At 47.4% G+C, this 24,074-nt stretch overlaps 1 protein-coding gene across 1 annotated transcript in view; it reads right to left on the bottom strand.

The window, feature by feature from the left end:
* LOC126526396 (uncharacterized) overlaps window positions 1-23,810 on the bottom strand; it is a 29,499-nt gene extending 5,689 nt beyond the window's left edge. Inside the window, exons 1-2 of the mRNA XM_050174309.3 lie at window positions 23,733-23,810; window positions 16,725-18,627 (exon numbers count right to left, since the gene is read on the bottom strand). Coding sequence (XP_050030266.1) covers window positions 16,725-18,622 — 1,898 coding nt within the window. The 5' untranslated portion in view covers window positions 18,623-18,627; window positions 23,733-23,810. The remainder of the gene's footprint in view (window positions 1-16,724; window positions 18,628-23,732) is intronic.
* Between the last annotated feature and the right edge of the window lie 264 nt (window positions 23,811-24,074).

Below are 24,074 nucleotides of genomic sequence, written 5' to 3'. Positions count from 1 at the left end.
TGTATCGCCCTGTGTGTTTACCAGGGGGAGTGAATGTGTTTGCCGCCCTCTAATCCTATTTACTTTGTTCCAGGCTTTGGCCTCATCCATAAACGAGTTAATACTCGATAGATACTTTTGCCAGCTTTCTCTTCTGGCCTGTCGGCGGGTTCTCCTACCTTGGGATTTTACTTGCTTAAAGTTGACAAGATTTTCTGCAGTGGGCGAAGCGCGTAGCAACCCCCACGCTTTGTTCTGATTCCTACGTGCGATTCTGCATTCATTGTTCCACCACGGGACATGCCGTTTGCATGCCGAGCCGCTTAGTTCACGTATGCATTTAGATGCGGCATCTATTACGAAGGCTGTGAAGTACTCCACAGCAGCATCGATTTCTAAAGAAGACATGTCAACCCATGATATACTAGTTAAGTTTCGGAACCTCTCCCAGTCTGCTGTGTCAATCTTCCACCTGGGAGCCTGTGGCGGATATTCGTTTTCTTTAAGTGTTCTGAATAGTATGGGGAAGCGGTCGCTTCCGTAAGGATTGTTCATAACTCCCCATTCGAGTTCAGGCAGAATGGACGAGGAAACTATGCTCAGATCAATAGAAGAAAAGGTTCTGTTTGCTAGGGAGTAATACGTGGGTTCCTTCCTACTCAGCAAGCTCGCACCTGAAGAAAAAAGGAACTGTTCAACAAGACGACCTCGCGCATCTATGCGAGAGTCGCCCCACAGGGAGCTGTGCGCATTGAAATCGCCAAGAACAACGTAAGGTTCTGGCAATTGATCAATAAAGGATTGGAATTCATGCTTCGTTAATTTGTAATGTGGGGGTATGTAAAGAGAGGTAATGGTGATGAGTTTGTTTAGGAGTACAGCTCGAACCGCCACTGCTTCGAGAGGCGTTTGTAGCTGTAAAAGTTGACATGCAATGCTCTTACGGATAGAAATGGCAACACCGCCCGATGATGCGACAGCATCATCGCGATCTTTCCGAAACGTGACATACGGTCGCAGAAAGTTTGTGTGTTGTGGTTTCAAGTGTGTTTCCTGTAAACACAGCACTTTTGGATTGTGTTGGTGGATCAGTTCTTGTACATCATCAAGGTTTCTAAGGAGACCTCTGACGTTCCATTGTATGATTTGTGTATCCATATTGAATGTAAATTAGTGCTGTGTGTACGGAAACGGAAGTGATGCCTTAGATTACAAAGCCCTTTCGAGGCCCTGTAATCGGGGTTTTGCTTTTTCTGAAGCGTTCGAGGGAGCCTCGCCGCTCCTTAGGCGCTTGGTGCGCCTTGAGGGTAGGTGTAGTGTCCATTGCCTCGTGTGAGGCGCCGGACACGTGCTCTTGCGAGCGAGAAGTTACTAGAGAGGGTCCCGCCTTGCAGGGCAAGACCCCTGCGCCCACCAGCACGGAGGTCGGTGGGGCTCCCTGAGGGATTAGGCTGCGGCGGCTGTTGCCAGCGCAGGAAGGGGCCGGGGAGGCCGTGGTAGCCTCGGCTGCGCCAACCTTCGGTGTCGATGATCCCTCATTCAGGGTTGACGGAGCAGCGCTAGCTGCAACCGCTGCGGGGGCAGATGGCGTAGCTGCCGACTCACTGCCTGTGAGTCGGACAGCCGCCGGAGGCCGTTGTGACGCTGCCCCCTTACGCACCACTTCGGCAAAGCTGCTCATAGGCAGGTATGACACCCGCCTACGTGCCTCTTTGAAAGATATGTTTCTTTGACTTTGATTGTAACAATCTCCTTTTCTCTTTTCCAGGACGGGCATGAGCGCGAATATGCGGGATGCTCGCCATCACATTTGACACAATGTGGAGTTTTCTGGCATGTTTCGGAAGAATGTTCATTGTCACTGCACTTGGCACATGTCAGGCGGCCTCGACAGTTCTGCGAGCTGTGGCCGAACCTTTGGCACTTAAAGCATCTGAGAGGATTGGGAACGTATGGCCGAACACGAAGTTTGATGTACCCGGCCTCTACAGACTGATGATGATGATGTGTGGAGTTTTATGGCGCAAGGGCCAGGTGTGACCAAAGAGCGCCATGTCTGTGGTAATGAGTTTGCGGTGTAATTATGATTGCTATGAAGTTGGTGTGAGGTGGCTGTAAAGAGGCCTTAAAATATACGCTCTAAAGTGCGTAAAATCTGTATGATAAAATTATGGCGCTGACGTATGACATGTACTATGAAAATTTAGATGCATATAAAAACAATGATACGATAGGTAAAATATATCACGATTATAAAAAATGCCAGAGCACTACTGCCTCCTTAGAGCCCTTGAAGCACAAGGGCCTGGAGGTATGTGCTACGCAAAACAATTATCGCAGTGGCATCCTCTCGAGAGAGAGGATGCGCTACGAGTTCATGGGACTAATAACATGTAAAACCACATCTCTAAGAAAACCTAGCACTGTGTCTGTATTAAAAAGCGGTTCTGGGCCAAGAAGCATTGCAGGATGAAGAGGAATGTGCTGTCGGTATGCTAATGGAAAATGTCTCTTTCTCTCAGATTCGGCTTCCCGACACTCCAGGAGGACGTGGAGTACGGTCAGCCTCTCCCCGCATCTACCACAGGTTGGAGGCTCACTTCCGTTGAGTAGAAAATTATGGGTGCCAAACGTGTGTCCTATTCTGAGACGACAGAATAGGACATCTGTTCGGCGCGATTTTGTAGTAGAGGGCCAGAATCCTAACTGTGGTTTTATCAGGTGGAGCTTATTATCCGTTTCCGCATCCCACATGTATTGCCAGTGATCTCGCAGCCTCCTTCGCAAGAAAGGCCTCAGATCTGTGACAGGCAGCGCAGCGGTAGGGTTAACAGTTTGCAATGTGATTGACGTGGCCATCTCGTCCGCCAGAACGTTACCTTCGATTTCCCTATGGCCAGGGACCCAGCATATTATGATATTCTGGTTAGATGAGTACGCTTTGCATAAGACCGAATATAGTTCATTAAATACGGGATTTTTATGTTTGCTGAGTGACATTAAGGCCTTCACGACGCTGAGAGAGTCTGTATAGATCGCTGCTTTTGGAAGTTTCGATTTTCTTATGTGCTTTACTGCAGAGAGTAATGCGTAGGCCTCGGCCGTAAAAATACTTGTTTCTGGATGCAGTACATCGGATTCCGAAAACGATGGGCCGACGGCTGCATAGGATACCCCGGCATTTGACTTCGAAGCGTCTGTGTAGAACCCTGCGCAGGAGTGCTTGTGCTGGAGTTCTAGGAAATGAATTCGGATTTCGGCCTCAGGAGCGTGCTTTGTAACTTTTATAAAGGATATGTCACATTGTATCACCTGCCACTCCCAAGGAGGTAAGAGCTTGGTTAGGTGCATTAAGCGATGCTCGAGGAGTGGGACATGCATTTCATTGCTAAGCTCCTTCACACGCAGCGAGAAAGGCTGTCTTATGGAGGGACGATTGCTGAAAAGTGTAGCGCACGTCATATCAGTAACGGTATCAAAACATGCATGTTCAGGAGTAGAGCGTACTTTAAGGAAATATGTAAAGCTAATGTATGATCTCTGTAGGTGGAGAGACCATTCATTTGATTCCACATATAGACTTTGTATGGGACTCGTTCTGAAAGCGCCAGTGGCCAGTCGGATTCCTAGATGGTGGACAGGATCTAGGATCTTTAGTGCGCTCTGGGCGGCAGAGTTATATACTACAGCACCATAATCCAATCGAGACCGAATTAGGCTCTTGTATAGGTTCATTAAACACTTCCTATCACTACCCCATGTAGTCTGGGATAGAAGTTTCATTAAGTTCATTGTTTTTAGACATTTTTCTTTCAGATATTTTATGTGTGGAATGAAAGTGAGTCTGTAGTCAAGTATGATACCTAGGAATTTGTGCTGTTTGCTGATAGGTATTCGTTGTCCACACAGTTCTAAGGAAGGATCCGGAACCAGGCCTCTCTTTCTTGTAAAAAGAACACAAGAGCTTTTGTTAGGATTAATCTTAAATCCATTATTGTTTGCCCACATTGAGACTTTGTTCAGGCCGTGCTGTACCTGTCTCTCGCACACTGCGAGGTTACAGGATTTGAAAGCTATTTGTATGTCGTCCACGTAGACCGAATAAAAGATTGCCGGTGGTAATGAAGCGCGAAGCGTGTTCATCTTCATGATGAAGAGTGTGCAGCTGAGCACGCCTCCTTGCGGTACACCCGTTTCTTGCGTAAAAGGACGCGAAAGTACATTACCGACTTTTACCCGGAATGTACGACTGGACAGATAGCTTTCTATTAGGTTTAGCATGTTACCATGGATGCCCATTTCTGACAACTCTCTTAGGATTCCGTAACGCCACGTCGTATCGTACGCCTTCTCCATATCGAGGAATACGGATAAGAAAAATTGTTTGTGTACAAATGCGTCCCGGATATTTGCTTCTACACGTACAAGGTGGTCAGTTGTGGAGCGCCCTTCTCGGAAGCCGCACTGATAGGGATCAAGGATTTTGCTCAGTTCAAGGAAATGAATGAGTCTCCGATTAATCATTTTTTCAAACACCTTACAAATGCAGCTTGTGAGGGCTATCGGGCGGTAACTTGCCACTGAGGAAGGGTCCTTGCCTTGTTTCAAAACAGGGACCACAATGGCTTCCTTCCACGCGGTTGGAAGGTACCCTGCATCCCAAATGGTGTTGAAAAGTGTGAGTAGTGTAACCTGCGTGTCATTGTGTAAGTTTTTGAGCATTTCATACATGATTCTATCAGATCCTGGAGCGGAGCTGTTCAATGCGCTCAAGGCAGCTCTCAATTCAGCAATACAAAAGGGACGGTTGTAAGGATAATTCTCTCGACCTTTTCTTGTTAATGGCTTACGTTCTTCTGTTTCTTTGTATTTGAGAAAGGACTGTGTATAATTTGTTGGACTTGACACGCTCTCAAAATATTCCCCAAGTGAGTCTGCCTGGTCTTGCAGTGTATCGCCCTGTGTGTTTACCAGGGGGAGTGAATGTGTTTGCCGCCCTCTAATCCTATTTACTTTGTTCCAGGCTTTGGCCTCATCCATAAACGAGTTAATACTCGATAGATACTTTTGCCAGCTTTCTCTTCTGGCCTGTCGGCGGGTTCTCCTACCTTGGGATTTTACTTGCTTAAAGTTGACAAGATTTTCTGCAGTGGGCGAAGCGCGTAGCAACCCCCACGCTTTGTTCTGATTCCTACGTGCGATTCTGCATTCATTGTTCCACCACGGGACATGCCGTTTGCATGCCGAGCCGCTTAGTTCACGTATGCATTTAGATGCGGCATCTATTACGAAGGCTGTGAAGTACTCCACAGCAGCATCGATTTCTAAAGAAGACATGTCAACCCATGATATACTAGTTAAGTTTCGGAACCTCTCCCAGTCTGCTGTGTCAATCTTCCACCTGGGAGCCTGTGGCGGATATTCGTTTTCTTTAAGTGTTCTGAATAGTATGGGGAAGCGGTCGCTTCCGTAAGGATTGTTCATAACTTCCCATTCGAGTTCAGGCAGAATGGACGAGGAAACTATGCTCAGATCAATAGAAGAAAAGGTTCTGTTTGCTAGGGAGTAATACGTGGGTTCCTTCCTACTCAGCAAGCTCGCACCTGAAGAAAAAAGGAACTGTTCAACAAGACGACCTCGCGCATCTATGCGAGAGTCGCCCCACAGGGAGCTGTGCGCATTGAAATCGCCAAGAACAACGTAAGGTTCTGGCAATTGATCAATAAAGGATTGGAATTCATGCTTCGTTAATTTGTAATGTGGGGGTATGTAAAGAGAGGTAATGGTGATGAGTTTGTTAAGGAGTACAGCTCGAACCGCCACTGCTTCGAGAGGCGTTTGTAGCTGTAAAAGTTGACATGCAATGCTCTTACGGATAGAAATGGCAACACCGCCCGATGATGCGACAGCATCATCGCGATCTTTCCGAAACGTGACATACGGTCGCAGAAAGTTTGTGTGTTGTGGTTTCAAGTGTGTTTCCTGTAAACACAGCACTTTTGGATTGTGTTGGTGGATCAGTTCTTGTACATCATCAAGGTTTCTAAGGAGACCTCTGACGTTCCATTGTATGATTTGTGTATCCATATTGAATGTAAATTAGTGCTGTGTGTACGGAAACGGAAGTGATGCCTTAGATTACAAAGCCCTTTCGAGGCCCTGTAATCGGGGTTTTGCTTTTTCTGATGCGTTCGAGGGAGGCTCGCCGCTCCTTAGGCGCTTGGTGCGCCTTGAGGGTAAGTGTAGTGTCCATTGCCTCGTGTGAGGCGCCGGACACGTGCTCTTGCGAGCGAGAAGTTACTAGAGAGGGTCCCGCCTTGGAGGGCAAGACCCCTGCGCCCACCAGCACGGAGGTCGGTGGGGCTCCCTGAGGGATTTGGCTGCGGCGGCTGTTGCCAGCGCAGGAAGGGGCCGGGGAGGCCGTGGTAGCCTCGGCTGCGCCAACCTTCGGTGTCGATGATCCCTCATTCAGGGTTGACGGAGCAGCGCTAGCTGCAACCGCTGCGGGGGCAGATGGCGTAGCTGCCGACTCACTGTATGTGGGTCGGACAGCCGCCGGAGGCCGTTGTGACGCTGCCCCCTGACGCGCCACTTCGGCAAAGCTTTCCTTTGGCAGGTAGGCTACCGGCCTGCGTGCCTCTTTGTACGATATGTTTTCTTTAACTTTGATTGTGACTATGTCTTTCTCTTTTTTCCAGGACGGGCACGACCGCGAGTATGCTGCGTGCTCGCCTTCACAGTTTAAACAATGGAGAATGTTCTTGCAAGCTTCAGAATTATGTTCGTGGGCACTGCACTTCGAACAGGTTTGACGGCCTCGGCAGCTCTGCGAACTGTGGCCGAAGCGTTGGCATTTGAAACATCTAAGGGGATTTGGCACATATGGCCTAACACGGAGTTTGATGTACCCGGCCTCTACAGACTGATGATAATGATGTGTGGAGTTTTATGGCGCAAGGGCCAGGTGTGACCAAAGAGCGCCATGTCTGTGGTAATGAGTTTGCGGTGTAATTATGATTGCTATGAAGTTGGTGTGAGGTGGCTGTAAAGAGGCCTTAAAATATACGCTCTAAAGTGCGTAAAATCTGTATGATAAAATTATGGCGCTGACGTATGACATGTACTATGAAAATTTAGATGCATATAAAAACAATGATACGATAGGTAAAATATATCACGATTATAAAAAATGCCAGAGCACTACTGCCTCCTTAGAGCCCTTGAAGCACAAGGGCCTGGAGGTCTGTGCTACGCAAAACAATTATCGCAGTGGCATCCTCTCGAGAGAGAGGATGCGCTACGAGTTCATGGGACTAATAACATGTAAAACCACATCTCTAAGAAAACCTAGCACTGTGTCTGTATTAAAAAGCGGTTCTGGGCCAAGAAGCATTGCAGGATGAAGAGGAATGTGCTGTCGGTATGCTAATGGAAAATGTCTCTTTCTCTCAGATTCGGCTTCCCGACACTCCAGGAGGACGTGGAGTACGGTCAGCCTCTCCCCGCATCTACCACAGGTTGGAGGCTCACTTCCGGTGAGTAGAAAATTATGGGTGCCAAACGTGTGTCCTATTCTGAGACGACAGAATAGGACATCTGTTCGGCGCGATTTTGTAGTAGAGGGCCAGAATCCTAACTGTGGTTTTATCAGGTGGAGCTTATTATCCGTTTCCGCATCCCACATGTATTGCCAGTGATCTCGCAGCCTCCTTCGCAAGAAAGGCCTCAGATCTGTGACAGGCAGCGCAGCGGTAGGGTTAACAGTTTGCAATGTGATTGACGTGGCCATCTCGTCCGCCAGAACGTTACCTTCGATTTCCCTATGGCCAGGGACCCAGCATATTATGATATTCTGGTTAGATGAGTACGCTTTGCATAAGACCGAATATAGTTCATTAAATACGGGATTTTTATGTTTGCTGAGTGACATTAAGGCCTTCACGACGCTGAGAGAGTCTGTATAGATCGCTGCTTTTGGAAGTTTCGATTTTCTTATGTGCTTTACTGCAGAGAGTAATGCGTAGGCCTCGGCCGTAAAAATACTTGTTTCTGGATGCAGTACATCGGATTCCGAAAACGATGGGCCGACGGCTGCATAGGATACCCCGGCATTTGACTTCGAAGCGTCTGTGTAGAACCCTGCGCAGGAGTGCTTGTGCTGGAGTTCTAGGAAATGAATTCGGATTTCGGCCTCAGGAGCGTGCTTTGTAACTTTTATAAAGGATATGTCACATTGTATCACCTGCCACTCCCAAGGAGGTAAGAGCTTGGTTAGGTGCATTAAGCGATGCTCGAGGAGTGGGACATGCATTTCATTGCTAAGCTCCTTCACACGCAGCGAGAAAGGCTGTCTTATGGAGGGACGATTGCTGAAAAGTGTAGCGCACGTCATATCAGTAACGGTATCAAAACATGGATGTTCAGGATTAGAGCGTACTTTAAGGAAATATGTAAAACTAATGTATGATCTCTGTAGGTGGAGAGACCATTCATTTGATTCTACATATAGACTTTGTATGGGACTCGTTCTGAAGGCGCCAGTGGCCAGTCGGATTCCTAGATGGTGGACTGGATCTAGGATCTTTAGTGCGCTCGGGGCGGCAGAGTTATATACTACAGCACCATAATCCAATCGAGACCGAATTAGGCTCTTGTATAGGTTCATTAAACACTTCCCATCACTACCCCACGTAGTCTGGGATAGAAGTTTTATCATGTTCATTGTTTTTACACATTTTTCTTTCAGATATTTAATGTGTGGAATGAAAGTGAGTCTGTAGTCAAGTATGATACCTAGGAATTTGTGCTCTTTGCTGATAGGTATTCGTTGTCTACACAGTTCTAAGGAAGGATCCGGAACCAGGCCTCTCTTTCTTGTAAAAAGAACACAAGAGCTTTTGTTAGGATTGATCTTAAATCCATTCTTGTCTGCCCACATTGAGACTTTGTTCAGGCCGTGCTGTACCTGTCTCTCGCACACTGCGAGGTTACAGGATTTGAAAGCTATTTGTATGTCGTCCACGTAGACCGAATAAAAGATTGCCGGTGGTAATGAAGCGCGAAGCGTGTTCATCTTCATGATGAAGAGTGTGCAGCTGAGCACGCCTCCTTGCGGTACACCCGTTTCTTGCGTAAAAGGACGCGAAAGTACATTACCGACTTTTACCCGGAATGTACGACTGGACAGATAGCTTTCTATTAGGTTTAGCATGTTACCATGGATGCCCATTTCTGACAAGTCTCTTAGGATTCCGTAACGCCACGTCGTATCGTACGCCTTCTCCATATCGAGGAATACGGATAAGAAAAATTGTTTGTGTACAAATGCGTCCCGGATATTTGCTTCTACACGTACAAGGTGGTCAGTTGTGGAGCGCCCTTCTCGGAAGCCGCACTGATAGGGATCAAGGATTTTGCTCAGTTCAAGGAAATGAATGAGTCTCCGATTAATCATTTTTTCAAACACCTTACAAATGCAGCTTGTGAGGGCTATCGGGCGGTAACTTGCCACTGAGGAAGGGTCCTTGCCTTGTTTCAAAACAGGGACCACAATGGCTTCCTTCCACGCGGTTGGAAGGTACCCTGCATCCCAAATGGTGTTGAAAAGTGTGAGTAGTGTAACCTGCGTGTCATTGTGTAAGTTTTTGAGCATTTCATACATGATTCTATCAGATCCTGGAGCGGAGCTGTTCAATGCGCTCAAGGCAGCTCTCAATTCAGCAATACAAAAGGGACGGTTGTAAGGATAATTCTCTCGACCTTTTCTTGTTAATGGCTTACGTTCTTCTGTTTGTTTGTATTTGAGAAAGGATTGTGTATAATTTGTTGGACTTGACACGCTTTCAAAATATTCCCCAAGTGAGTCTGCCTGGTCTTGCAGTGTATCGCCATGTGTGTTTACCAGGGGGAGTGAATGTGTTTGCCGCCCTCTAATCCTATTAACTCTGTTCCAGGCTTTGGCCTCATCCCTAAACGAGTTAATACTCGATAGATACTTTTGCCAGCTTTCTCTTCTGGCCTGTCGGCGGGTTCTCCTACCTTGGGATTTTACTTTTTTAAAGTTGACAAGATTTTCTGCAGTGGGCGAAGCGCGTAGCAACCCCCACGCTTTGTTCTGATTTCTACGTGCGATTCTGCATTCATTGTTCCACCACGGGACATGCCGTTTGCATGCCGAGCCGCTTAATTCACGTATGCATTTAGATGCGGCATCTATTACGAAGGCTGTGAAGTACTCCACAGCAGCATCGATTTCTAAAGAAGACATGTCATCCCATGATATACTAGTTAAGTTTCGGAACCTCTCCCAGTCTGCTGTGTCAATCTTATACCTGGGAGCCTGTGGCGGATATTCGCTTTCTTTAAGTGTTCTTAATAGTATGGGGAAGTGGTCGCTTCCGTAAGGATTGTTCATAACTTCCCATTCGAGTTCAGGCAGAATGGACGAGGAAACTATGCTCAGGTCAATAGAAGAAAAGGTTCTGTTTGCTAGGGAATAATACGTGGGTTCCTTCTTATTCAGCAAGCACGCACCTGAAGAAAAAAGGAACTGTTCAACAAGACGACCTCGTGCGTCTGTACGAGAGTCGCCCCACAGGGAGCTGTGCGCATTGAAATCGCCAAGGACAAGATAAGGTTCTGGCAATTCGTCTATAAATGACTGAAATTCATGTTTGTTTAATTTGAAGTGTGGGGGTACATAGAGCGAGCAAATGGTGACGAGTTTGTTTAAAAGAACAGCTCGAACAGCCACTGCTTCAAGGGGCGTTTGTAGCTGTAAACGCTGACAGGAAATATTTTTATGAACCAAAATGGCAACACCGCCTGATGATACGACAGCATCATCGCGATCTTTGCGAAACGTGACATACGGTCGGAGAAAGTTTGTGTGTTGTGGTTATAAGTGTGTTTCCTGTAGACACAGCACTTTTGGATTGTGTTTTTGGATAAGCTCTTGCACGTCATCAAGGTTCCTGAGAAGTCCTCTGACGTTCCATTGAATTATTGGTGTATCCATATTGGTGGTAAATAAGTGCTGTGTATACGGAAACAGAAGTATTAATTACAGAGATTTCAGAGCTTAGGTTCCAGAGCTCTTTCGAGGCCCTGTAACCGGGGTTTTACTCTTTTTGAAGAGTTCGAGGGAACCTCGACGCTCCTTAGGCGCTTGGTGCGCCTTGAGGATAGGTGTTGTGTCCATTGCCTCTTGTGAGGCGCCGGACACGTGCTCTTGTAAGCGAGAAGGTTCCCGGGAAAGTCTCGCCTTGGAGGGCAAGACCCCTGCTCCCACCAGCCCGGAGGTCAATGGGGCACCCTGCGGGATTTGGCTGCGCCGGCTGCAGCCGGCGCTCGAAGGGACCTGGGAAGATGAGGCAGCCTCGGCTACGCCCACCTTCGGTGTCGATGGTCCCTTCTCCTCGGTTAACGGAGCAGCGCGAGCTGCAACCGCCGTGGGGGCAGAAGGCGTAACTGCCAACTCACTGGGTGTGGGTCGGTCAGTCGCCGGAGGCCGTTGTGGCGCTGCCCCCTTACGCGCCACATCGGCAAAGCTGCTCTTAGACAGGTATGACACCCGCCTGCGTGCCTCTTTGAATGATATGTTTTCTTTTACCTTGATTGTGACTATTTCTTTTTCTTTCTTCCAGGACGGGCATGACCGCGAGTATGCGGCATGCTCGCCATCACAATTAACACAATGTGGAGTGTTCCGACACGTTTCAGAGGAATGTTCGTTGTCACTGCACTTGGCACAAGTCAGCCGGCCTCGACAGTTCTGTGAACTGTGGCCGAAACGTTGGCACTTAAAGCATCTGAGAGGATTGGGAATGTATGGCCGAACACGAAGTTTGATATAACCGGCCTCGATGGACTCGGGAAGGACACTTGAGCCGAAGGTGAGTATCAGGTGTTTCGTCTTTATCTCTTTTCCATCTCGCCTCATCTTAATTCGTTTAGCATTGATAACATTCTGGTCACTGAAGCCCTCCAAGAGTTCAGCCTCAGTGAGCTCCATCAAGTCATCGTCAGAGACAACACCACGGGTGGTGTTCATCGTGCGGTGCGGGGTTATAATTATCTGGGTTTCCCCAAATGACACTAGTTTTGACAAGTTTTCATATTGTTTTTGGTCGCGGAGCTCCAAGAGGAGATCACCACTTGCCATCCTCGACGCCTTATAACCAAGACCAAAGACTTCAGTCAATGACTTAGAAACAAGGAAGGGTGAGATCGTTCGTACTGGTTTATCTGGTTTTGCAGAATGAATCACATGGAAACGTGGGAAGGATTCTTTTTGGCGGCCAAAAAACTGGAAGACTTCATCGGTGCGCCCTCTTTTCTGAGGGCGATCAGGTAGTGGAGGGAAGGAAACAGCCATGGGTGGAAGTGTAGTTTTCGGCAGCAACGCTAGCCACCCACCATGGAGTCCAACAAGGGGACGCTGCAGGGCCTGAAAAACAGGGCCTGCAAACGCCAGCTGTACGTTGCCGCTATAACCCAATATGATATAACCAAGGATGGCTACTCACACAAGGTTGACCCTTGCTGCCAGAAAGGTCGGAAGTAATAAAGAAGTGAGAAGGAGACAGGAAAGGCGGAAAGTAAGGAAAAGACGAAGGTTGTAGGGAGAGAGAGACAGGAAAAGGCAACTACCGATTTTCCCCGGATGGGTCAGTCCGGGGGTGCCGTCTATGTGAAGCAGAGGCCAAAGAGGTGTGTTGCCTCCGCCGGGGGGCCTTAAAGGTCCAGACACCCAGCATCGGCTCAACCCCCAGGATCCCCCTTTCCCCAGACACGGCTAAGCCGCGCACGGCTACACGCGGGAGGGGCCAACCCTCGTGTGCTCGGGTCCGTGGTGTCGCAACCCACCAAACGCCTGCTGACGCAGACGCCCCTGCGGGGGCCTCTACAGACTCGGGCAGAATACTTGAGCCGAAAGTCAATATAAGGTGTTTGGTCTTGATTTCTTTGCTGTCACGCCTGATCTTAAGTCTTTTAACATTGATAACATTCTGGTCACTGAAGCCCTCCAAGAGTTCATCCTCAGTGAGCTCCCGCAAGTCATCGTCCGAGACAACACCGCGGCTTGTGTTCATGGTACGATGCGGGGTTACTGTTACTTGGGTATCTCCAAATGACACAAGTTTCGGCAGCTTCTCATACTGCTTCTTATCTTGGAGCTCCAAAAGGAGATCACCACTTGACATTATGGACACCTTATATCCTGTACCGAAAACTTCGGTCAAAGTTTTGGAAACAAGGAGCCGTGAAATGAATCGCACTAGTTTGTCTGGCTTTTCTGAATGGATCACGTGGAATCGGGGAAAGTTGTGGACTTGTCGTCCGAAAAATTGAAAGATATCTTCGGTGCGCCCTCGTTTCTGAGGGCGATCAGCAAGTTTGGGGAAAGTCGTTTCCATGAAATATATAAAAATTAAAGCGCCGACCGCCCACCATGGAGCCCAACGAGGGGACGCGGCAGAGCTTGCATGCAAGTCTGCACGACGCCAGTCGTACGCCGCCACTATAACCAAATATGGTGTACCCAAGGTTGGATAGCCACACAGGGTTAACCCTTGCCGCCAAGAAGAAGGAAGTAAATAGAAGAGAGAAGGAGACAGGAAAGGCGGAAACTAAGAGAAAGACGAAGGCTGGAGGGAGAGAGAGACAGGAAAAGGCGACTACCGATTTCCCCCGGGTGGGTCAGTCCGGGGGTGCCGTCTACGTGAAGCAGAGGCCAAAGAGGTGTGTTGCCTCCGCCGGGGGGCCTTAAAGGTCCGAACACCCGGCATCGGCTCAACCTCCAGGATCCCCCTTTCCCCGGACACGGCTGAGCCGCGCACGGCTACACGCGGGAGGTTCCGACCCTCGTGTGCTCGGGTACGTGGTGTCGCAACACACCAAACGCCTGCTTGCGCAGACGCCCCTGCGGGGGTAAACATTTTTACGGTGACGTCTTGAAGGTGTGCTATACCCTCTCAATAACGTTTGTTTCTAATTACGCGAAACACAATTAAGAACGCTGACGCAGTACATATTATATTTAGTAAACAGCAAGTATTCTTGATAAGTTATCTACCCTGTCAAACACCCAACGATTAGTGTATAATTAAAGAAATATTCTTCCTTGTTTACACATTTAGTGTCGCGCAAGTTGTGTGCGCTTGTTAATATACATAATGTGTTATAAACTATAACAGTGTGCAAGATAGGCTGCAAGTTATACAAACTTGCAGAAAACTAAATATGTAGGGTGGAACTGAGGTTAAACAGGGCGAATCAAACTAGGACACGAAGAAACAAATACCACACACAAGCGCTGACTGCCAATTGCAAGTTTATTTCAAATTCTCTAGCCATTTTATACCTTTTTCAGCATAGGCATGCGTACACCAGCCGCAAAAACATCCGCAAATCATCAGCATTATAATCTTTCATCCAAAAAAGCTATTTCTTTTCCCGACAAAAAAAAGAGAGGGAGCGCTTACGCATTTATCTCCTTCCTTTATAATGTAGTAAGCCTCTATTATTTCCCTTTCCCTCTTACCTTTTCCTTTCTCTATGAATTTCGTTTTTTCAAATATCAGAGTGCACTGACACTTGTCACAATGCCCTGCTAAATGACTCCTATATCTATTCTTCAGGTTATTGCTGTGCTGACGAGCTCTCATTGAAACACTGTCCCGCTTGACCTATATAAAATTTTCCACAGCTCAGCGGTATCTGATAGATAACGTTGCGCCTTCAGTCAGTGAAACTGGATTTATGATTTGTGGTGCACAGGGGCCTTTCGCGAGTTTTCATACGATTACATATCGAGGACAGCTTACAAGGGACACTGAAAAGCAAATGAATATTATGTCCATTGGAAACTTTCATTAGATTGTGTGAAAACTTGTGCAAGCATGGCACCACGTGCGCTTGTCTCTTATCTTTATTCTTTTCTTTTTGTGATTTTCCGGAACTTATTCTTTTCTCTTTCTGCAAGATGGCTTCACATACTGAAGCGATTACAGAACTGCGAAAGCCTGCGTTCTGTAATCGTGCTATCTGATTTAAAAAACTTTGATCGCACTCATGCTCGCACGACTTACTCGGTGCTGCCCTAATGCACTGTAGGAGTTGAGGGGGACTTCGGGATGAAAAACACTTGGGAGGTTTATTTTACATTATTTACAGTGAGACGTCAATGAACAGTCGTACAGTCATTACGGCCGGCAGTAACTCGGACGCTGCGGCCCGCGGCAAGAAGTTCGAGACAGGTGAATCCCGGAATGCTCTGGTCTGCGTCTTTTAAGCCCTTCGATCTCTGGAAGGCGCGTCATGTTCGGCCAATGGGAGAGCCCGCTCAGATGACGCCATCTTCGGCCAATGGTAGGCACCCGTGCGGTGGTGTCACACCCGGCGGCTCCCCGCGGTCTTGCCTTGCTGTGGTGCAATGCTCTCTTCAAAGGCGGCCGGTGAGACTCTGCCAGGCCTTCCCGGTACATCACAGCCGTGTTGTTGTCACGGTGCATTACAGCCGTCTTGTTGTCACGGTACATTACAGCCGTCTTGTTGTCACGGTGCATTACAGCCAGAAGGTTGTCACGGCGCATTACAGCCGTCAGGTTGTCACGGCGCATTACAGCCGTCTTGCTTCGGGACCCAATTTACTTGCTACTATGCCGGGCTATCCCTTCGCTTTTTAGCAGAGTCAAGCATTGAATAGCCCCACCGGCAGCGTACGAAGTGGGGGCCCTCAACTTGTTTGCCCGTGCGCGCCTCTGCGCTTCTCAATTAGCTGTGGTGCGATTCGATGTGGTCTGGGGAACTCGAAGGGGGCTCAGGAAACAGCCCCATCAAATCAAATCTCGGAGCTTCTCAAACGAAAACACAAACAAAGCTCAAACCTTACACATTGAAAGAAATCCTAGTCTCAATTCGCGAAAACTTTCCGATGCTCAAAATAAAAAACAAAACACTTCATTTCTACGGAAGCGCTCTTGGCCTCCCTTTCCAAACGCTTACGTCTGACTCATACTTTGAGCCGTACCCGAGGTGGTCGCGGTTTGAAAGCTACTCTGGCTGCCGAGGAACAACAAAAGGGCTGACTCACTATCAGCTCCCCCAAGACGTAACGGTCTCCTGCCAATTTGCGTCCTGGCGCCCTGCTTTCCTCACAAACTATCGATAAACTATGGCTCTCTTAATGAAGATGGAGTATTCGCTGTCGTAGCGCAACAATGTTTTCTCAGATGTGGGATGATATCAGCATACATGCTCGTCCAAAGAAAAACAGAGAATAATATCGAGAAACTGAATGCGGTTGTTAATAGGCAATTCATACGGGAACTTAAGTCCTCCCGATAATGTCTTGAACAAGTCCAAAATTTCTTCGACCGCGTCATGAAAATGCACACAGGTATCTTTCTTCATAACAATTAGGTAATCTTCAACGTATCTAAACACTCGCGTTACAGGCATGTCCACCAACTTAGCAGAAATTACATTGTCAACCGAGCAGTAAAAAATGTGACATAGAATGGGGGCCATGCCTGATTCTATACAGATGCCAGTGCGTTGGATGTAGAACTGGCTGTCATAATTAATAGCAGTTGAATGAAGATAAAAATCTAAAAGCGTTAAAATTTGTCGCTGTTGACATCTACACAATTCTGAAAATTGACTTCAATTGATGCAGGTTGATGCTGATAGTGCACTGACTTGAGTAGTCGGTCTCCGTGACGTGCGCAATGCCCACTTACCTGTCGACTAAGGTGCCGCTGACAAACTGTGCCGCTTGAGTAACAAGGTCGGAGTTGCGTCGCGTTGCGTCGCAGACCGCGAACCACACTGTATCCACCCTGGATCGACTGAGCACGCACCCGTCAACAGTCATTCTGAGAAGGTTGCGGTTGCACTCGATTCCAGCGTGCAGTCGGCGAATGAAGACGGCTGCTACTTCGGGCTCCCCGATTCTCACGTGCGCCCTGCGGATGCTCCGGCTGGCATTCAGTGCGTCTGCCAAAAGCTGTATCTCCGGTCCGTTGGTGGATCTTGCGACGACGCGCAGCTCGTTCACGCTGGTGTTCCGACGCAGCGATTCTAAGATGACCGCCCAACCTATCTTCGCCGCTTCTGGAAATAAGTGTCGGATCCATATCGTCAGGTGGAGCTCCTTCAGCGTAGTCGTTGAGGCGATGTAGTGAGCGATATCGGAGCTCAGCGCCTCGTCCACGTCAGGTATCCATACCTCGAGGTGGGCCGAAATCACGTGAGCGAAAGTGGACAGCCGGCGAAATGTTTGAGATACTTCACCATGATTGTCTTGATAGGGAAAGGAGTGGAATTTTGAAAACCCTTTGCATTCTAGCATCTCGTGCTTGTCCAAAATGTACAGAGTTGTATCGAAGGAAACGTGCTCCTCGACGCCGCTCCTTCTGAGTGCACAGCACAGCTTTTCCCATAAGTGACGTTCGCTGCAGTGTCCCTTGATGGTTAACTTCAAGTGCCTTTCTCTCGTTGAGAGGTGATCGAACAGATCCTCCCATCGCTCAGGTTCCCAGATACGCAGAGGCAACGTAAGCGCTTCGAGTGTCTTGTTTTGAGCGATGGCGGAAAGCCAGGGATCAAAATCTATTTGACACGATGTTGTTGAACCTCCTACTCGGCTCATCCAGGCATCGTAGGTCAAGATAGAGATGTTCAGTGTGCGCAAAGCACGGTTGTGAGCTAGAACCTTGGTCATTATGTCAGCGCTGTCTGCGTCTACGATGAAGTCTTCGAGGGTGACGTGAGCGAGAGCAGTGTTGCTTAGCAGACCTTCAAGTACCCACTTAAGAGACTGCTGTCTAACTTCATTGTAGGCTGCTATGGTCAACTTTGTCAGCGCTTTGTCGTCCCGTAGGAACTTCGCAAACAAGTCGCGGTGTTCAGGACGAGCTTCACTGATGGCGGAACTATGAAACGATAGTTCCCTAAGAGTGGCGTTTTCCACCAGCGCCGGCAAAAAAATGATTGCACCACTTCCGTTCATGTGTAACTTGGGAATTCGGAGCGCCGTCAACTGTGTTGTCGTTCGTAGAAGCTTCGCGAGCGCGCCGCAAAACTGCACCGGACACTCGCACGCCGTCATGCATTCGATTTCTTTTAAGTTCACGAGGGAGGGTATCACGGAACAAATGTCCTTATGTACGGTGAACGTGCTGAAGTTTATTTTCAACACACTGATGGAGCGGTTTCCTTGTAACGCATCACAAAGACGTGCTTCAGACCCCTTGAAGCTATCTGTGTCGATGTCAAGCGTAGTCAGACAACGGTGCGTCGTAAGCAGCTTGTGGACGAGTGCTGCAGGCTGAAGAACTTGCTCCTTGCTGCACGGTAAAAAGGGCTGCGCGAAACTCATCAGCGACAATCCTCCGCGAACGGTTTGTCGCAGTTCCATTCGAGCGTTTGAGAGCAGTTTATTCCAGCTGGATACGTGCTTGGGTGTACAGCAAGTCCTGTTCTCACTTTGCGCGCATGGAAGGCTTTGTTGAATGGCTGCACCAGTGTCCCAGGCCTTGACGCCCTCTAGGTCGGCCAAGCAACTTCTGTTCGACGTCGCCAGCTCCAACCCACTAGGTGCTAGTGTGTCATTCGCCGGGTATCCGGGTCCCGCCATTTTATCTGCATCAGCAAGAAAGCGTTTAGAATTCCAACCAGATTAATAAAATATAGAATAAAAGTGGTTTATTCGCTTAGTAAACACTGTCCTAGGCAGATTTAAGTAACAGGTCTATTTAATCTGGCCCTCTTGCGTAGCGGAATCGAGGGCGTAACGTGACGTTCTTGAGATTCGCACTAGTAATACAATTTGATCATCATTACGTCTTCTGTATCAATTGGAAGCACTAAGATAAAATGGTCCCTCGTTTGTGCATAGAAAAGTGGGCCAAAACCTTTCGCCAATACGTCCGATGAGCCTGTGGGTTCCGAAATAGCGTCGCAATAGTTTCTCATTGAGTCTACAGGCACAGAAACCTTGTCAATGCTGGCCATGTGCCTACAACAACATGTGCGATATTAAATGAAAGTGTGAAGGCCAGCAGTAGACTATTATCCCGGAATTACAGTGCAAGATTTACTCAGTGCAAACAGCTACGTTATATACTCTTGTAAGAACCGCCCTCATCTAAGGCTCCCCCCCCCCCCCTTGGAACATGAATGTTTATAAAGTTGTACTAAGCATCACGCTAGTACCCTCAGGATGGTTAACTTCGGCGAGTTTCTACCAGGTGGCGCTGGTTGTCTCGCTAGCAATGGTATTATCATATAGTTTACAATCGTACGCCACTCCCGCATCGACATTAAACCAAACCTTTGGTCGCACGCACTGGCGAAGTGGATCGGTGACGCTGTTTAGGCCTAGCAGACTGTTAGGGTCGATTTACGCTCAAGCTGCTCATCGCCGCAAGCCGCACCGCACACGTGCGGTCGTGCGAAAGATTGCACGTATCAAACACATGTGCACTAATTTCGGTTTACAATGTGTAAGGTTGTGTTGTGTAATTACTGCTTACACTGTGTACACAGTGTAAGCAGTAATTTGTGCACAAGTGCTTGATACGTGTAATTTTTCGCGCAACCGCAAGCGTGCGGTGCGGCTTGCGGCGATGGGCGGCTCGAGCGTAAATCGGCCCTTACGGTGTAGGGCAAGGCGTTACGGGAAGTCCACACCTAAAATGTTCGTACCAGTAAATCACGTGAGTGATCGGGCCTGAGAATGTCACATGCATGGGGACAAGTAACGGCTATATGCGTTATGCTGAGTTTTGGTCTGCTGGCGATCAGCCTGTCACGCTACTGTCTACGGCTACAAGCAGTCTTTGTGGACTTATTGATGGAACGGTGCAAACTCGCATAATGCATAAATGGAAATCATTTTTATAAATTATGCTACAAGGCACACAAACTAATTTGACAGTGTGGCGGAGTTAAGGTCGCTTCACGCGGTATGCGTAATACGCCACGACCTGAGACGTACTTCGGGCTACGCGACGGGTGAACATGAAAGGTGGCCGTGAGCTTTGCCATCACTCACTTAAAAGTCAATCTTTTGAAGCATCACAACACTCGGTAAACGTGTGTAAAATAAATTTGCCGCGGCCGCCAGGGCTCTGAAAAGCACAATTTTGCAGTCAGTTAGTGTTTAGGGCCTTCCCGATTATTCTATCAATTTTGTGGTGTTGCCAGTGTCCGTCGGTTATACGTCCGCTCATATCGTCGGTTACGATGTGTTCCTAGTCGGACGTCAGCGGATGTGCTATTTTGCATAGCAGTCGGAGCGGAGTTAGAAACCTCAGTGAGTAGCGATAAACCTTCCTCTTGTAGGGCCAGTTCCGAGTATAAACTCAAAAAACAGAGAAAAAAAAACGTGCGGGTTTTAAGGAGGAAATAGAGTATGTGCAACCAATAAAATACTCTAAGCTTGACCGAGGACTTTACAATCAGCAACATTGTTGTGATCATAAGGTAATTTTCCAGAATGTGAGGATTTACCACACGTTGCCCTGAGTTTTATTACGTGTTTCCTTTTATAAGAGGCATCCCCGGCTAATCCAATGTCTAATCTTGATCCTGTCTAATCCAATGCGGAACGTCTTTAGCTTCAGTGAAACTTCATGCCAGACACCTCGTCAAAAAATTGACTGGCAATCCCGACCCTGCGAGAGTAGATAGCAAGCGAAGATGACAGAGAACCACTGAAGTGCTGTCGATAGTGATATGAACTGTTTTGTTATTTTGTCTAGTCTTAGCACGACGCTGTTGCTGAGCATTACGATTCTGCATTCTTCGACGCGAATCGTATTCACGCTGCTTTCGGGAGTCCTTTTGGTGTCTACCCATAGCGGTCTTGCAATGAACTGAATGAGTGGCTAGGCAGGTCCCCCTTTTATATATGAAGCGTGGTGACAGTACTCACTGATTCGTATGCTGCTGTTGCCCCTTTCCCACCAGAACAGCTTACGCAACCGTAATCTTTATAGGGAAACACTCGCTGAGAGAAGGAACGTGCCTCGCATCGTTCACAGGTGTTTTATCATCCATCATGCGGTTTTGACGCATGCATTGCGCTTTTCTTTATCGAAATGAATACTGAGCTGTGTGTTGCATACCTGATTACAAAGGACATATGCACTCTTTTCGGTTCATTTTTTTAACGCTGACGGACACGAAAATTTCCGACCACGGAGAAGCTAACAGCTTCGCTGTAAAAAATTGTGTGACTCTGACAGTATTGAAACAAGAACGTTCACGCAGAATTATTCTTGTCATTATCCATATTTCTCGTTATCTGTGCCTCCCTTGCTTGAATGCAGTTCCCGTGTATCAGCGAACAGGTCCCGCATGTCTGTTATCAGGAAAGTTCGTATACTCTGCTAGCGGCTCTTCGTGAGCTGTACCCATGCCGTTGCGCGCCCACGATGTTCTTCATTGCGAAGTATTCTCCAAGTGAATCCGTTTTTTTTTTGTATATGGTTATGAATGTTCTACGAGCAGAGCACCGATACGTTCTCTCTTCGCTCGAAGAACTGCGCATTGGAGTGACCATAGCATTTCATACAATAATTGCTAGCGGGAACTCTGGCGTTAATGTGTAAAAGAGCTGTAATGGGAGCCGTTGTGTCAGCATGAGAATTATGGGATGTAGACGGATTTGCCTAAACGTCGTCCTTCTGTCTTCAAACGGCTTCGTGACTTTAGAAACTCGTGATTTTGAACAATGTACTGCGTAATAAATAATTAAATAAAGGTTATCAAACTTCTCCGACGGCAGAATTCGAACACAGGACCTCTAGCACACAGGCCTGATAATGAAACCGTTACATGACGGACGCTTTTCTTTATTGCCTGTTTTGTACAACTATATCAAACAACAAATGACATATGAAAAAACAGGATAAATCAGTAAGTTTTCAGCACCAAGTGTCAGCCTTACTGGGCTGACTATTTTATAATTCTTTGAGCGCGGTCAAGGGTTCCACCCTTGACAGCCACGCAGGTACAAAATCTTGTGCTTTCTGAATTTGTACAAATCTGGACATGCATTCTTGAAAAAAGCATTCGTGCAAGCCGAGCATCCGGATCGCAACGAAACGCGGCCATACTGGCGTGCCATAAACAATGAAGGCCAACTAGCATAATAAGGTCAAATGGCAGTCCATCATCGTTTTCTATAGATAACTATCTAATACCCTGTGGATCTAAAAGAAAGTGTTTTTTGATAGTCCTCTGAAGTACCTCCCAAAAGAAGACACCCGCCCAACAGTCTAGAAATACAAGACCTTTAGTTTCTGGTTTCTTACAGCTCAAGTAATGTGAGCCCCAGAGTAAGAAAAAATCACGATCTTCTAAAAAGGTTTCGACAGTCAACGTACCCGTGTGAAGCTTAAAAAAGAAAGACTTGGTCCCTGGCGTTACTTGCATTCTATTCACACGTTTAAGCACGTCTTGCCTCTGGCCTTCAATGTATATGGCCCTGCACATTAGTACAGGGAGAACTACATCACATACACCTTTGTACAGAGTTTTACGTTTCACTGAAAAAAGGTACTCTTTTGAAAATCTAACAAACAAGAACCGTACACATAAAATAACTTCTTCAAGAAATTCGCAAACAAGACCACTCATATTCTCTGTACAGACTGCATAGCCAGGTAACGCGCTCCTTAGCCTCAATTGGCGGTGTGCGCAAGAAAGGATGGCTTAAGTCGCGGAAAAATAAAACCGGTTTATGACCTGTCGTATACCCAAACCTCCGTCTTTAACTCGTCTGAACAAATTCGTTCGACGGCATCGTTCCCAATTCGAAGCCCACACAAATACTGCGAAGACTCGATGCAACTTCAGTGTATTTACCCTTGAACAATAGAATACCAGCATCTCATACGAGTTTTGCGACCAAAAAAAAAATAGATTGCAAACTGCAGCGCTTGTAAACATTGACAGATGTCCACCTTTCCACTTTTTTCGCTTTTATCTGTATTTCTCTTGTTTGATCTTGCCAATACAGATTGTTATTTTTTGTAATATTCCAGCGGGACGCCCAGGAATTCAACGGGTGTCGTGAGCGACTTGTTGGCAAAAGTGACCCGGGTGGAAGGCCATTCTCCGTGCCAGAAGCCAAGGGACTTTCCCCAGTTTACCATGCTTCCAGTTAGTTTGCCGAAACCCTTCACTATTTGCGCCACAGCGAAATTCCCACGTCGATTTGTATATCTTCTGCAAATATGCACCAAGCACTAATTTTATCCCTTTCTCTATGGCGGGGGGGGGGCATATACGAAACACATTAGAGAGAATATTTCACTACAAGCCATTCTAATCAAATGGGAGGCGCATTTGGGCCATGCGAGAATTATTAACAGAGCAAGGCCATCTATATGCAAAAAGTAAACACGGCCGTGCGGTTGCTTATATTGAACATACCCGCTTCGGCAGTGCAGTAGCTATGACGCTGCGCTGTTGAGTTCAATTGCGAGACGGCCGCATTCCGATGTAGCAGAATGCAAAGGCACTCGTTTACGTTGAGTTAGGTGCGCATTAAAAAAATACACGTGGTCGGCACGCTTCATAATCATGTGGTGGGTTGGTATCAATTTTGTAGGGAAGATAACAATAAACAGAAGGGCGAACTAATGACTAACAGATTTTAGCGAGGGAAATCTTACTAGAAACATGTTTAGTTTCGCGAGGCGTTGCGAGAGCTGCCCTGAGCTCGCTGAACTCACCGATAGCAGCCGGGGTGACCAGCCTCCCTTGTCCACAGCTCTGCTCACTTCGTCATTGTCAATGTGCCCAGAGGTGATGACGGTGATACTGGTGCGGCTGGAAAACTCGACAGCATTGACGGAAAAGCTCGATTGCAATGTAAGGTCCGCTGTTGAGCAATTTATTTTAATTTATCGGATATTAAAAAAGGGTAAGGTGGTTACAAAATTAGAAAGAAGAGGAAATTGATGAGAGGTGTCATTCTCAGTCTCATTTTCTTCTGTTTGATGCAGGTTGTGGAATCTGCCAAATTTCGCTCGGTTATTTGCTGTAAGTGCAATTCAGCGCCGTGAGATGCCTCT

This window comes from Dermacentor andersoni, chromosome 8, assembly GCF_023375885.2.
Source record: "Dermacentor andersoni chromosome 8, qqDerAnde1_hic_scaffold, whole genome shotgun sequence".
NCBI lineage: Eukaryota > Metazoa > Arthropoda > Arachnida > Ixodida > Ixodidae > Dermacentor > Dermacentor andersoni.
This window is presented reverse-complemented; position numbering and strand designations above follow the sequence as displayed.